Source organism: Phialemonium atrogriseum (genome assembly GCF_030411735.1).
Source record: "Phialemonium atrogriseum strain 8032-3 unplaced genomic scaffold QBC33scaffold_18, whole genome shotgun sequence".
Lineage (NCBI taxonomy): Eukaryota > Fungi > Ascomycota > Sordariomycetes > Cephalothecales > Cephalothecaceae > Phialemonium > Phialemonium atrogriseum.
The window spans coordinates 103824-118210 of record NW_026848155.1 but is presented as its reverse complement, the minus strand read 5'-3'; the positions used below and the strand labels follow the sequence as shown (position 1 = coordinate 118210).

Here is a 14387-nt window from a genome sequence, read left to right as displayed (position 1 = left end):
AGCGTGCTGGACGTGAGAGGAGGAAAGTAGGTACCTACCTACCTAAGGTAAGCAAACAAGAGGTTTTGGTTCAGGGGCAACTGCCAACCAAGCCCAGATCAGTGTAGCCGATGGGAAGGAGCAGCTGGCCAATCTGGGAATCAACGACAAGAGCGACGGGGGGTGTTCCTTCAGCCCCATTATGGCCACCTTTTGCGGTGGTTAATTCTGGTAGGTTAGTAGGTACTCTCCAGGCTCCTCGAGTCTCTCGCATAACCAACACCATGTTCCTCCGACTTCCCTCCCGGGTGACTCCATATGGACTTGTCGATTTCGCAACTCGTCTTCTTCACAACTCTTAGTTGCCGATATACAGATGCAGGGTTTGGACAATGAAGCGCTTATTCTTCATATTTTCGTTCTGGTGGACTAGACAGGCGAACTCTGCTCCTGAATGTAAAAGGGGAGGGAAAACACCCTGCACGACAGTTACCAAGGGGGCGGAGAAGGTAGCCAGATCAACTGCATTCGAAATTGACGTATTTACGGGATTGTTGGCGGAGCCCTCCGCTCTACTCGCCCTTCTGGCACGTCCTGGGCTTGATGATGGCTGTCAGGGGTCTACGTGATCAGTCGAGACAGCTGCAAGAGCCCCCTGCGAGGATCAATTGTAGGCTCGTTATTAACATATACGGTGGATTTCACTGTATCCCTTTGCTCTAACATGTACTAGTGGATATCCAAAGGAGCTTCAAGTGACAATTTCCATGAATTTTTTTCTCTCGACCAGCCAGCGAGTCGTTGCGTGGCTAGCACCCTATATTTACATTACAATTACACTCGGTCGGGAGTCTTGGGATCCAGAGGTCCCACATTCTCCCCCGGAAAAGCTTTACATGAAAAGAAAGGCTAATCCTTCACGAGTCCCTACTAGTAGAGACCGGGAACAATCCTCCAGCGGACAGCCTTCTTATACTTCTCCCAGTCGTCACCATACTTCTTGGCGCACTTCTCGTCATCCCTTCTGTCACGATGGATCAGCAAGACGGCAAAGTAGACGATATAGAAGTACGTGAAGACCATGCCCCAGCCCTTCGCATCGCCCTGGACAATCTCCCGACCGTCCGCCATCTTGTAGGCGCCCTCGGCGCCGGTACCCGCGGTCAGGATCGTGTACCCGGCGAGGCCGGTCGGCAGGCTGTACGGCCAGCTCTGGATCCAGTCCCCGAGGTAGTTGATGTGCCTCGCGGTACCCCACCAGCCCGAGATGAGCAGCCGCGTGCCGGCCTTGGTCTCCAGGTACTTGAGGTGGGCGACCCGTGGGTCGTTGGGATCCGTGCGGAACACGTTCTTCTGGCTGTTCGACAGGCGGAAGATGGAGTAACCGGCGACCAAGACGGAGCCCATGACCGAGAGGCCGAGCCATCCCAACGATCTCGGGTAGATGGAGAGATAGCGCGTCTGGGTCGAGTAGAGGAACGGGACCCAGACCAGGTCGCCGAAGGCAAGCATGTGGCCGAAGCCGTCGGTCGTGATGTCTATCGTGGTCAGGATGGCAGGCTCCATCAGCTGAGAGTCTAATATGTAGATTGCCTGTATGACCGAGATGAAGACGATGCTGTCCGTGACAAAGCCGTAGGTCCTGTACTGCTTGGCGATGAAGGCAGAATTCAGGAGCATCCAGCCGAGCATGCCGGGGCGCAGCTCCATGAACTCCTTGATATCGATCTCTCCGATAAGAGGAATCGATATCCGCGGGTTGAGCTCGCGCCCGATGAACCAGTCGTACAGCAGGTTGCCGCTATGGCCCCCAGCAGCCAGTTCCCGGTGATCCGGATTGCCCGGCTTCACGCTGAAGCTACGAATGTAGACGAAGGTTGCGAGGGCGAACGAGATGAGGATGCTCGTGGTCAGGAGCTGCAGGTAGTTGTCCGAGATGAAGGTCCAGACCGGGAAGTCCGCCCCTTGAGCGATGGTGCCGGCGAGACACAGGGCGAGAGTGAACGTGGTGGAAGCAAAGGCTGGTCTAGTTAGTACTGGCGCGACATGCGTATTGGACAATGTTCCTCCTACCATTGAACTTGTACTTCAGCCGCCCACCGTTTGGCAGCTCCAACCCTTCCACCTCGGTCCCCGGGAGCACACGGTATAGGATGGCGCTGAAAAGGTAGTAGGCCAGAATCCAACCAGTCACCCTCCAGCTTACGAGACCAGCTATTCCATCGACAGGCCATCCGACCTCGTGCTTCAGGGTCTCGAGGGACAGGGTCTTTGGGCTGAAGAGAGAAGGCGCAGGGCAACCCGAGACATCGTTGCAGGCGAAGGTGAAGACGTATAGGAGAATCGGGAGACCGAAACTAATACCGAATGCTCCTGGTCTGGACGTTGGTCAGCTACCTCGACTTTGGTTTAGCTCTTTGCGGGAGCCCCTTACGGTCCGAAAAACTCATATCCGTGCGCAGGTTGCGCTGCCGGCTTGGCCTGCTTTTTTGTTTTCGCCATTTCTCCCTTCCTTTGGGTCGCTGCTGGTAGTTTCGAAATAGTGTTCCCGGTCCGTCCTTGAGGACGACTTTTATAGAGGGAAGAAGAGTGAGGGAGCGGGGGTCGCCGGATTTCCTCAATCCACGGGGGTTGCCAAGACCTCGAATTCGCGGATCGCTGGATTCCCGGTGGGCTGAGGTCGCGATGATGTCGTTGCTACTGCTTTGGGATGGAGCTCCACAAAAGGGGTCACGTGCAAGATAGGGAGCAGTTAGCATCAGTTCTCAGCTTTTATCCTGCATTTTCTAAACACTGGGGGCTGCAAGTATGTCGTCCAAATATTGGGTTTGACTGCACATGATTCTAGGTAGATTGGAGCTCCCGTCCTAGCATCACTGCGGTTCCGGAATATATTGTACGGAGTACACAGTGATTCGTAGGTAGCAAATGGCGCTCCACCAACGGATAGTTCACGTGCCAGCCGCTAGTCCCACCGTATTGCGTCGACGCATCCCATCTCCTAGCTCCTTTAATTCCCAACCAATCACGGCTTGCGCTTGCTCATCGACTTCGCAGCCTGTGTCCATCTCCTGGATCTTACATATATCCCGACAAGATTCTCTCCACGGACGAGACAATCAAGAGACTGACCTCCGACACTCGCTTGGAACTATTGCATCCATCATAAAGTGCTTGCTGCATGGTGGAGTATCATTCCATCGCACCGATTTGCGCCAGCAGACGTCTTGAATGATTACGACATTCCAATCGGCTGACTGAACGGACCGCAAGCATGCATCCCCGGAGTTCCTGGGCAACCCTCCTGCTCCTGGCAGCGGCTACCGGAAGCTCTGCTACACCGAGGAAGGACTCCGACAAGGCTAGCACGACATCGTCGACGAAGACCGCCGTTGCGACACCATGTGTGGCTACCCATTCTACCACGGGGTCCTACTACGATCTGCGGCCTGACGTTGCGGCCGCGGTAAAGGACGGCGAGAAACGTCATAAAGGAGTCCCAACGGAGGATTACACATGGGCGAGGCCATCGGAATGGCCCTACAACTTCACCCTGAACGTCTGTGCGCCTGTGGTCAAGGGTGTTAAGGACGTGGTGGGGGTAGAAAAGGCCTTGTGGAAGAACACCAGCGCCTATTACGAGGATGGTGGGGAAATCTACTCTCTAGGGTACGCAATGCCTTCCCGTCGTCATGACAGCGGATTGAAAGTCCCGCATGCGCTAACATGGAGCACAGCCAACTGAATACCACCCTCGTACCGAGAGGCACTCAGCTGATTCTCAGGTATACTGGTGGCTCGCCGTGCGCACTCGACGGCAAGGACAAACGGCGGGCTGTACACGAGGGAGCGAGCTACAAGTACAATGATTATGAGGATGACGAAAATGACTACGAGGTCAGTCCGGACTTGGAGGCCACAGGTTCCGCTGTGCGAGACGACGATGACGAAGAAGACGACGACGACGAGGAGGAAGATAGGGAGAAGAAGAAGGAGAAGGAGGAAAAGAAGGGGAAGAAAGGCGTCACACGGCGGAAATCGGCAATCATTACCTTCCGATGCGACCGAGACCCTGCGACGACAGGGGCAAAGCTGTCATTTATCGAGAGGGACGAGGATGAGTGCACGTATGTGTTCAGCATGCTGTCGCAACACGCATGCGCGAAGTCGGAGCCGCATAAACCTGGAAGTGTGGGACCCGGAGGCGTCTTCGCCATCATCTTCTTCGTCGCAGTGCTCGTATACGTGCTCGGCGGCGTCTTCTACCAGAGGACGGTGGCGCATGCCAGGGGATGGAGGCAGCTACCCAACTTCAGCCTCTGGGCAGGAATCTGGAGCTTCGTTAAGGTATGCTCACGGGCCTTCAACTCAGGCTCCCGGTTCTCAAGACCGCTGACGCTAACATTTGGTTAGGATATCTTTGTCATTCTCTTCTCTTCGTGTGCTCGCCTGCTCCAAGGTCGACGGGGCTATCGCACACTGTCCTCCTCGCCCTCGAGTAGGAGTAGGAACCGAGAAGACGAAAACCGGCTCATTGACCAGCTGGACGAGGAATGGGACGACTGATGCTGAAAAATATAGAGATCTTTAACCCTGGTGGGCATTTGTATTACCTACCTGGTAGTCTTTTAGCTACCTCTACCTGCATCTAGGGTGCTTACATGGCTTGAGAATACGGCTGGAATGACTTGGTCTGTCTCCGCGATATTAAGCCGAGGGGGCATGGAGTTCGTGGGCACCGGGATGGAATAGAGGACACCTTGCCTTTTTTCTTGTCAACTATGCTATGTAGATTAAATAAAGTTTCTTGGATGACCCCAACACTTCATTGGAGTCGGTAAGGAACGGCGATAGCGTTTGAGTTCGACCAGGGAGGAAAACAGGAGCGGTACGTACATCTGGTGAGAAGGCCAGGAAACGACGATTAGACTCAACTCCCTTTCTGGGCTTGTGCTATCATACAAGAAAGGACTTGATGGGGGAAACGAGAGGAGGGAGGAGCAAGGCCTCCAGGAGTTCCTGGGGAATCCATTTAACATTATCATTTCTTCTTCCATTATCCCTTGCATGAAAGTCGAGAAGGGTTCCTGTACAAGAAGCAGCTTGAGGGAGAATAGTAAAGCCCCAAGCAAGTGAGAAGGTGAAGGGTACGCGGCGGCCTTCGCCATCAGGGACCGAATCATGGTCGTGGCCACAGCACAGTGGATAGCGTAGACTCACCCGTATGGCCCTGCCAAGACCCCGCCGGGCTCAAATCGGGAGAGGTCCGTACGGTTACGGAGCGGCTTGAGCGCACCCCTCGTTTCCTCTTCGGTGCTCCCGGTGCTGTGAATGAGCTCATTTAAGGTGGCAACTCCTTGCTAGGAAGCAAGGTTCGGCTGGCCATCATGTCCCCGCCCGAACCCTGCTTGACGCGGAGGTGTTACGCGGTACCTCCCTACCAGCCAGGCCTGAGGCTGAGGTCCGCCAGCCTCAGCTCCTTCTTCCCGACGATCATCCAGCTCCCCCCGTCCTTGAGCTCGCTGCCCCTCCCGACGTCGTAGCGCTTGAAGTACTCGGTCTGGCTGCAGTCGGTCAGCACGCACACGCCGCCCGCCCAGCCGGGGGGCGGCACGCGGTCGCCAAACATGAACAGCACGAGCTCGTCGAGGTCGCGGAACATTGTGCGGGCGAGCACGCGCATCATGGCGCTGGCGCCGGCGTGGTACGTCCACTGGGCGCTGACGGCCAGGCGCCTGAGGCCGCGGCCGCGGCGCGTGTCGAGGCGGCGCACGTCGGCCAGCAGGGCCGACAGGCGGGTGAAGTCGACGGATCCCAGCACCGCCACGGTGTCGTCGGCCGGGCTGATGTACAGGGCGCGGTGGGCGTCGCGGCGCGTGGCCCCCGGGAAGTCGCAGTTGGCCGACATGGCGTCGAGCGGGATGCGCATGGTGAAGTGCGACAGCGCGGCGGTGCGCGCCTCGACGCTGACCGAGAGCGCCGCCGGGTTGTTGCACCCGCTCTGCCAGCGGGCTACGCCGCCGTGCTTGTGGTCGTCGGCGTAGTGGGACCGGCGGCCGTGGAGCTCGACGATGCGCGGCTCGAAGGAGTGGTGCCAGATCTTGAGGCGAAGCTCGGCGGGCAGCAATGGGAAGAGGTGGAAGTTGTTGGGTGGGGCCGGGCCTTCCGTTCCCCGCTCCGGCCCCGGTTGTGGGTCGTCGCCGATGGTGGCCATTTGTTGGCGTAGTTGGGTCGATAGCTTGCTTGGTATCAGGCCGTTTCCTCGGCGGGGATGCCCTAGTACGCCCTTGGGATTTGTGGAGCAACAAGGCAGGATGTTCGAGCTTGGGAGTTGACGATCTTCCGGCAAAGCAGGGAAGCGGGGATGATGTGCGAGGTGGGTACCTAATTAATTTGCTTCCCTGCGAATGCAGATGTAGAATGTTGCAGATGGCTGGACGGTCTGGACTTAGGTTCAGAAGGCGACAACAGGACACAAGAGTAAGTCAAGATTTTGCCAAGTTCTTTTTTTCCCCTGGTAAGTACTGTAGGCACTGTACTTCGAGTGTGAGGCCCGGATTTCTTGGCATGTCTTGAAAGTCCCCATCTCCAACGACTTGCATGATTCCATCGCCATTTAGGCCCTCAAGAAGTGGGCGAACTCCGCTATGCCCTCGGAAAAGTGAAATCGACTGACCAGGCGGCCTCCTCAGGCCTCCTCAAGGCTGTTGACCCGGTCGTCAAACCAACCCGCTTCCCTCCGTCCACGTTGGATCATTGGCGCCCAAGTTATAAGTCCGGAATGCGCATTTTTCCAAGATAGGCGATTGGCCACTCTCCAGTTCTACAGCCCCCTCTTAATATCTCTGCTTTAATATCTCTGGACGGATAAGAGGGGGCCAAGGTGGCGGTAACAAGGCGGCGCCTTCAATCAGGAAGAGGTGATCAAGTTGAATAATTTCTATAAGTAAGCCCCTCCCCCACCCCCCCCAAGCATCCTGAACTCGTCTTCAAGCGTGTGGAAAGACCGTATATTTAGCATCGGTATTCAGAAGAGCGAACCGCGCACAAACAAACCCACCATCAGCTGTCCTGCTTGGTCAGTACACCGAAGTAAGTGTTAACTGGTAATGACCAGCCGCTCTGGACTAGGCACTAATAGCGGGCAGAGCCTCGATGAGGTCCTTCCGGTCCATCTTCCAACACCGTGTGGTCAGAGCCTCCAAGGCCGCTGCACGACAACACATCCCTCTGGCCGCGGAAAGTCGTTCCTCGATCGACAGCATCTCCAGCCAAGACTCGATCTTGGCCTTGAAGCGCACAGCCTCCAAAAGGGGCTGGATGACGTTCACAGCTAACCAGTATGTGGTGGTGAAGGAGATCTAGGGCGTGCCTGAAGAGGGTGCGGGCGGGGCGTGGATCATGTATCGGTATAGGTAACACGGCGTATATGAGTATGCCGAAACGCTGGAGTTGGATGGTCGGGGCATTGCCTTTTATTTGGGAAATACATGGTGCATTTCAATTCAGGAGCTTCTATGACACTGCTGATATTCCAGTGACCCTCGGGTGGAATGAACGGCCTTCTGATCTTCCAGGGATTCGGCTGAACTCAACACCAGCGGAATAGGAAGGGCTGTCAGTTCGGGCCCAGTAAAATAGAGTAAAGGAAAGGAAAGGACAGTGTTGAATCCCTTCATCGACACAGGGGACGGAAATTGGTCCTATGCCTTGGCCCGGATAGTCGTCGAAGGACATGCGTCGCAAGTCTGGATGGCCAAAGAAACTAGGCGAAAAAAAGCGACGGTCATCTTCACAACGTAGTTTCCTCGGCGATCCGGGAGGATTCCGACGTTAGCCTCTCCTGTGCCGTCTCCTCCGAACCCGCGTCTTCTGAATTCCCTACCTGAGCCTCGTTCTGTGCTACCGCGCGCGCCAACGCGCCATGCAACAGGCAGGCGACGATGCCGGACGTGATGGCGCGCCGATACGGCGGGGGGTGCTTGCACCTAGACGGCAGCGGCGGCACCTTGAACCCAGAGCAACAGACTTCTGTGCAATGGGGGAGAAAACTGTGGACCGGGCAGAAAGACTTCTGACGGTGGAGGTTCATAACCTGCCCAACTTGCCGCAGTCTCCGAGGTTCTGGCTGAGAAATCCCATCACCGTAGAAGATCTGCAGCGACTCCAAGGATGTCAAGGGAGGCTCGAGCGATGGAAAAGAGACGAGAGCGGTGCATCGCAGCCACAGTCTAACGCTGAGAATGTCATTGTTTGATGGTCTGTCGGTTCCAACTCCTTCTGTCTCCGTCCAGCCGGCCGCGCATGTCTGGCCTCAAACTTTCAGTACCAACCTCTACATGCGTGCCGGATTGACGGTAATCGTGGGGACTTCGTGCGTAAATGAAATGCGGGACTCCCGGTGAGCCTCAGCTGGGACGAGGGAAGTGCCAATAGGCGGAGAATAGGTAACGTTTAAGCAGTCAATTGGCTTCGTGGTGAAATGCAAGGGGGCGTCAGGTGTGCCTTAGACTCGCGCTAGAGCTTGCACTTTGCAACTCGGACCGGGCATTTGCAGGAGCTTGAGACAATCAAAACAAGACCGGGATCGAGCCACAGGTCTTGCTGACGTGGTAGGCCACCGATTGATTTAAGGTAATGTACAGTATGGACTGTACCTATTCGCAAGGTTGTCTGGTACCGAGGCCAGCCAGCGTGACCGGTCTTTACTACCTACCTAGGTACTTAGGCACGTATGAGATCATGGCAACCTGTTTTGCTGCACGGAAGTGGCGTACACATGGCACGCAGCGGTCGTGCGCATACGTAGTACATACACCAAAACTCTAATTATAATAAGGATCACAATAAGACGGGTACTGACAACGAAAGTGGATCATATCCTCTTACTATGTCTGAGATTTATGGTAGTATGTATGTGTGTCCAGGGAAGGTCAATTAAAAATTGTAATCTGTAATCAGGGTCGGATTCCATCCTGGCCCCCCCTGTCTGAGCACTCCCAAGCTTTTGTTGTTGTGCCGCCTCTCCCCGCCGATCAGCAGTCAACATTCCCCAGTTTCCCCAGGCTTGCAGGGCTGCACAGATCACCGTTGTGATTTCGCTTCTCGCTTCTGCCACTCCTCCCTTTGTTTTTCTGTTTTCGTTCCCTGCGCGCACGGCTTGCTGCACAGGCCCCGTATTCTCTCATTCTACATTCGGATGAGGGAGGGAGTTGTTGTTGTCCGACCGCCTTTCTTTAGCTTGGGCGCCGCTCCCTTCCTTTTTTTTCTCGCCCCCTCCAGGCAAGGCCTTACTGGTGTCGATCTAAACCCACCGCATCTGTCATCGACAAAGTTTTCCGCCTTAGCCCACCCCAGATCCGCCAACGAGCTTTCTAGATTCTACCACCAGGCATTCGCGCTACGCCCGCCACCGCCCGTGCCCGACGAAAATTTCTTTGGTCCTAGGGGGAAGCCCGGTTTATATTTAGTTGGGATGGGATTTCGGTAGCCCCCCGGGAAACCCGTCAGCCCCAAGTTATACCTATTTCCCGGCTTCATTAAACAGGGGAACTTTCCCTCCCCTTCCGAGGCTCTTGGAGACCTGGACTGAGGCGCTTGACAACCTAATCCTGCTGGCTATCTGAGCACCGGTGATGTCCATGGCTCCGCGAATCATCTCCACCCACGAATGGGCACCGGCCCAGGAAGCTGTTTACGACGATCTCTCCCAGAGCCCGGAGGATTTCTCTCTTCCGCGAGACAGCCACAGTGTCGTTGCATCCAACGAGACTAGAGGACGTAGCGTGAGCCTGTCATTGCTGTGGCGACCGCGTCCGAAGTCCTCAGTCTATAACCTCGACGATATCGCCTCCAAGTCAAGACGATTGAGCCTGGAAAAGAGCAAGAGCCATGGGTTTGCGAACGAGGGGGGTGGCATTGGAAACGCCAATGTGGCTAGGCCCTCAAGACCGGAGCAGCCCCTCAATTTCAAGGGCTTCATCCGGCGCGCTTCCATTTCTGTCAAGTCGGGGGTGAAGGGCATTGTCCACCGTCGAACCTCGGTCCCGGCCCCGGTTGCGCCTTTCGAACACGATGATCCCTACCGCCACCAGCGATTTGCGTTCCACCCGCACGCCAGCAACCCCCGCCCCACGACCGCGCATTCTACCTGGCACCGCCTCCGGCAGGCCGCCAGCTTCCACCGATACTCGCGCGTGCTGCACACCGGCCATGAAGATCGAGTCTTTGGCCTCGACCCCATCGAATCCCCAACGTTTCCCGTCCCGGGCTCCGGAGAACAGCCGCCGATCATTCCGCGAAATACTGGCGCCGCGGCGAGGCAAGCTGCTGCGAGCGCGTACAGGGACCTCAACGAGTTTGGGCCTTCAACTGGGTTGACGCCGAAGCCAAACTGGCTTGCGCCCGAGGAGGGGCTCGACGATTACGAGAGCGGCATCGGGATCGCGCTGACCAGCTCCGAGATTGAGATCTATGTCCCGTCGGGAGAGGTCGACTCGGACGTGGACGTTGGCGTGGATGGGGCCGCGGAGGAGTCGCATATCAGCAGGATCGACTTTGTGTCTCGGCTACCCATAGAACTTGCTATCCAGATTCTTTCCTATCTGGACGCCGCGGCGCTGGCGAGCGCAAGCCGCGCGAGCAAGCGGTGGAAGACGACGGTGGCTAATCAGCACATCTGGCGCGAGTCGCTCATGAGAGAGAAGACCACGACATATGCGACTAGTGGGCGTGTGAAGCCGGGCACGGGGTTGGGCATCCCTGCTGTGCAGCCGGGGACAGACTGGAAGGAGATCTACAGGGTGAAGGAGGAGCTCGACAGGAGATGGAAGGAGGGCAAGGCTCGACCAGTTTACCTGAACGGACACTCGGACAGCATCTATTGTCTGCAGTTCGACGAGTAAGTTGTGCCGATCCCGGATACCATTCTTGGTCCATTGGTTGGCTTGTCTTGAGACCGGGCTAACTCGTTCACAGATCCAAGATCGTCACCGGCTCCCGCGACAAGACGATCCGCGTCTGGGACATGCGCACCTTCGCCTGTAAGCTGGTTATTGGTCCTCCAGATGTCATCAATGACCCGACCCTGGCGCTCCTGTACGACGAGGACGGAAGTCCAGTCCACTACGCTACTCTTCCAGACTCAGACTCGGCGCCCGCTGGAAGCAATGGGTTGCCTCCACCACCAGCCCGTGCGCACCAGTCAACCCCCGCCCTCGTGTCGTTCCCCACACACCATAACGCGTCCATTCTCTGTCTTCAGTACGACGACAACATCCTGGTCACCGGCTCCTCCGACGCCACCTGCATCGTCTACAACCTTCGGTCGGGCTACCGGCCCATCCGGCGGCTGCGCCACCACAGCGCGGCGGTGCTGGACCTGGTCTTCGACGACAAGCACATCGTGACGTGCTCCAAGGACATCAGCATCTGCGTGTGGGACCGCGAGACGGGCAGCCTCATCCGGCAGCTGCGGGGCCACTCGGGCCCCGTGAACGCGGTGCAGATGCGCGGCAACACGATCGTGTCGTGCTCGGGCGACTTCCGGGTGAAGCTCTGGAACATCGACACGGGCAAGAACATTCGCGAGTTCAGCGGGCACACCAAGGGCCTGGCGTGCAGCCAGTTCTCCGAGGACGGGCGGTACGTGGCGTCGGCGGGCAACGACAAGGTGATACGCATCTGGGACGCCAACACGGGCGAGTGCGTGCGCGAGATGCGGGCGCACGACAACCTCGTGCGCAGCCTGCACGTCGACTCGGTGTCGGGCCGCCTCGTCAGCGGCAGCTACGACACGGACATCAAGGTCTTCGACATGGAGTCGGGCCGCCAGCTGCTCGACTTCCCGCGCTGGCACAACAGCTGGGTGCTCAGCGCCAAGAGCGACTACAGGCGCATCGTCAGCACGGGCCAGGACCCCAAGATCCTGGTCATGGACTTTGGCGCCGGCGTCAGGGGCGTCGAGATGCTCGAGACGGCCCCGGGGACTACTACTGCTAATGCTAATGCTAATGCCGAGGCGTCCTCGCATGACGTGGACGGGGGCTATATCTGAACCCGGTCCCTGGGCATGGGGGGGCTCTGGGGAGAATGCAGAAGGATAATCCTTAATTTGGTCGTTCGCGGCATCAGTTCGCGCGATCAGCACAAGGCTGAATACGAATCCCATCCGTCGACCTCCTCTTCGGTCTGGTAGATCCGCTGGCGGGACAGCCGGACCGGGAGGGAGAGATAGGGGTGGGGTATCAGGAGACGGCCTACCTACCTCTCGTTACGAATTTTTTTGTGTCTTTTGGTGGAATATTTCATGGGAGGATATGCCAGACGGATGGATTACTGTGCCCCACTGGCGTGGAGAAGCAAAGGGACAATTATAGTACAGCGTGCATGGGAGGTAGTTCCTCACGGGACTCGCGCTCTCTGGCCTTGGGAAAGGGTACGAGTTTTAGTCGACGGGGTTTTCAGGAGTGGGATTCCCTGCCTTCGGCCTCTTTTCTGTTTGTTTGTTCCCTCCATCCTCCTTATTTCTTGGTCTTTTGAATTGCATTGCGAGCGAGCATATCTGCTTCTTGGGGTTGGTTTTCTCAGGGCCTAGCTACGTTTCTTGCATATAGAATAGGGGTTTCACTTCCAACTTTTCTTTCCCGATACGGGGTCCTCGCATTTTGGAGTAGGTACCTACCTACCTACCTACCTACCTACCCACCTAGTTGGCAAAATCTGCGTCTGTAGGTAAAGGTGATCCGATCATATGCTACCTCTTTTGCGATGCCGGTTTTTGCGAAGCTTCCTTGTTCCGGCTTCCAGATGAGACAGGTGACATCACCGTCTTACCTGCCCGGACATTCCTCCCGGCCCCGAATGGGCGGGCGTGCCGCGTGAACGGACTACTGAGACATTGGACGGAGGAGCGAATGAGACAGACGCTCCCTTCGTTTTTCCAGAACGTTTCACGCTATCTACGGATTCCCTTGCCGCGAATACCGTTTACAGCTGGATGCCGTCTCTTTATTTTCCATACCGCCAAGCAGCGTCTTAAACAGGCCATCTCGGAGCAGCTCGTCACGGACCTTGACTGTTGGATCCGGGACCACGCTTCCGATTCGCCTCTGTACGGAGCATATTTTCCGCGGACTTTTTTTTATTATCCTCATGCGTCGCTGTCGAAAATGGACGGGACAGAGCCGAACGCATGTTCTGAACGACGGCGGTGAGCGGCCCGTCTCCGAGCCCGCGCGCAATGGGTTTTGCAAGATCCGAGGAGAGAGAGGGAAAAGGAGAGTCTAGACGGTTGTGGGGGAGGGTATATTACGCGGCGATTATAGTGTACGTGTAGGGGAGAAATAGCGCGGAGGTGGAAAAGGGCGTGGGACGAACCCGTTCGCGAATAGAATTGGCCCCTGCGGCGAGCAGGCAAGGTAGATCAAACGCTCAACCCCTGCAAGGGACTGGCTTTCGTCTTCCGCCCTCTCTTTTCGTTCTCTCTTGGGCAAAAACGCAGCTGCGAGAGGGTATCGATCTGGTCACTTGCACATGCATCCTTGGACCTGACAGCATCTTGGGGAGGTGTCGTCTGTCTGTTGAGCATCGAGGGGGCGAGGGTTAGAGTAGCGGCCGGCCTTATTTTGCTGCCAGCGTGGGCAAGGCAGGAAAGCAGGGTCCCCGCTGGCGGAGGTAGGTGGCATGCTGGTCTAATCATGTGCGTCTCTTGGGGCTCTAAAGTTCAAGCACATGCACTTGGCACCTTCAAATCGATGGAAATCAGCCGAACTTAAGACCGTCCGCCTCTACATCGCGTCCGTCCGTACGATGGAACGATGCAGATGCAACGTGCAATGGGCGCCAAGTTGAGATGCCCCGGGCCACGTGAAAAATGGTAATCACCTACGGAGCATTCGAAAATAGCAAGGGGCAGGCATCAAGCCACTGACGAAGTACAACGTATGCGTACGGCAGGCGTGGCCAGGATAGGCCCTCAAACGCCGCAATAAGATTCAAAGTGGAGTGCAGAGAGCATGGCCAGGCCCAGAGAGGGCGGGACGGTTGGTTAGCGTCAGGTCCCAGAATTCGAGTGGGAGTCGCCGCATTGTTCTTGAAACGTGAAACGCCGCCTGATGGGGTATCCACCAACTGCCCACTTGATTGAATACCAGACAAACCTTGACAGGCTGACAGCCAGCCACAGCAGAATACGCTGCTTGTTGGCCGCTTCGAATTTGGTCAGAGAGAGCAGATCGGATGGTCGTGATGAGTAGCCGATTAAGCCGCAGCCCACAGCCCAGGATTCCAGCGAAGGGTCAAGCGATCAACTCGCATCGGTCACATTGCCGGAGCGGCTGTCTCCACACTTCGGGGACGGCCCACACTAACTAAACTGGTGTGCAGGATAATAGCTGGAGCTAAGGCGA

The 14387-nt window shown here is 56.7% G+C and overlaps 4 protein-coding genes across 4 annotated transcripts; 2 read left to right on the top strand and 2 right to left on the bottom strand.

Annotated features, from left to right (window-relative positions):
* Nucleotides 1-651: 651 nt before the first annotated feature.
* QBC33DRAFT_543377 (delta(14)-sterol reductase) lies at nt 652-2853 on the bottom strand. The gene is made up of 3 exons (XM_060428373.1): nt 2414-2853; nt 2053-2357; nt 652-2000 (listed from the first exon to the last, which is right to left on the bottom strand). The coding sequence occupies exons 1-3, from the start codon at nt 2479-2481 to the stop codon at nt 910-912; spliced, it is 1464 nt and encodes a 487-aa protein (XP_060281831.1). The 5' UTR covers nt 2482-2853; the 3' UTR covers nt 652-909.
* QBC33DRAFT_543376 (mannose 6-phosphate receptor domain-containing protein) lies at nt 2782-5038 on the top strand. The gene is made up of 3 exons (XM_060428372.1): nt 2782-3648; nt 3717-4326; nt 4393-5038. The coding sequence occupies exons 1-3, from the start codon at nt 3254-3256 to the stop codon at nt 4543-4545; spliced, it is 1158 nt and encodes a 385-aa protein (XP_060281830.1). The 5' UTR covers nt 2782-3253; the 3' UTR covers nt 4546-5038.
* A 378-nt stretch (nt 5039-5416) lies between these two features.
* QBC33DRAFT_454839 (uncharacterized protein) lies at nt 5417-6193 on the bottom strand (the record flags this gene model as incomplete). The annotated part of the gene is made up of 1 exon (XM_060424748.1): nt 5417-6193. One exon carries the CDS (start codon nt 6191-6193, stop codon nt 5417-5419), a length of 777 nt encoding a protein of 258 aa, XP_060281829.1.
* A 3128-nt stretch (nt 6194-9321) lies between these two features.
* Nucleotides 9322-12160, top strand: QBC33DRAFT_125344 (WD40-repeat-containing domain protein). The gene is made up of 2 exons (XM_060422015.1): nt 9322-10879; nt 10957-12160. Exons 1-2 carry the CDS (start codon nt 9615-9617, stop codon nt 12032-12034), a joined length of 2343 nt encoding a protein of 780 aa, XP_060281828.1. The 5' UTR covers nt 9322-9614; the 3' UTR covers nt 12035-12160.
* Nucleotides 12161-14387: the final 2227 nt, after the last annotated feature.

Coding starts and splice junctions, on each gene's coding strand:
- QBC33DRAFT_543377 (XM_060428373.1), bottom strand. CDS start 2,481: ATGGCGAAAACAAAAAAGCAGGCCAAGCCGGCAGCGCAACCTGCGCAC. Junction 2,358..2,413: donor GGATATGAGTTTTTCGGACC/GTAAGGGGCTCC, acceptor ACCAACGTCCAG/ACCAGGAGCATTCGGTATTA. Junction 2,001..2,052: donor GCTGAAGTACAAGTTCAATG/GTAGGAGGAACA, acceptor TAACTAGACCAG/CCTTTGCTTCCACCACGTTC.
- QBC33DRAFT_543376 (XM_060428372.1), top strand. CDS start 3,254: ATGCATCCCCGGAGTTCCTGGGCAACCCTCCTGCTCCTGGCAGCGGCT. Junction 3,649..3,716: donor GGGGAAATCTACTCTCTAGG/GTACGCAATGCC, acceptor CATGGAGCACAG/CCAACTGAATACCACCCTCG. Junction 4,327..4,392: donor GAATCTGGAGCTTCGTTAAG/GTATGCTCACGG, acceptor ACATTTGGTTAG/GATATCTTTGTCATTCTCTT.
- QBC33DRAFT_125344 (XM_060422015.1), top strand. CDS start 9,615: ATGTCCATGGCTCCGCGAATCATCTCCACCCACGAATGGGCACCGGCC. Junction 10,880..10,956: donor TATTGTCTGCAGTTCGACGA/GTAAGTTGTGCC, acceptor ACTCGTTCACAG/ATCCAAGATCGTCACCGGCT.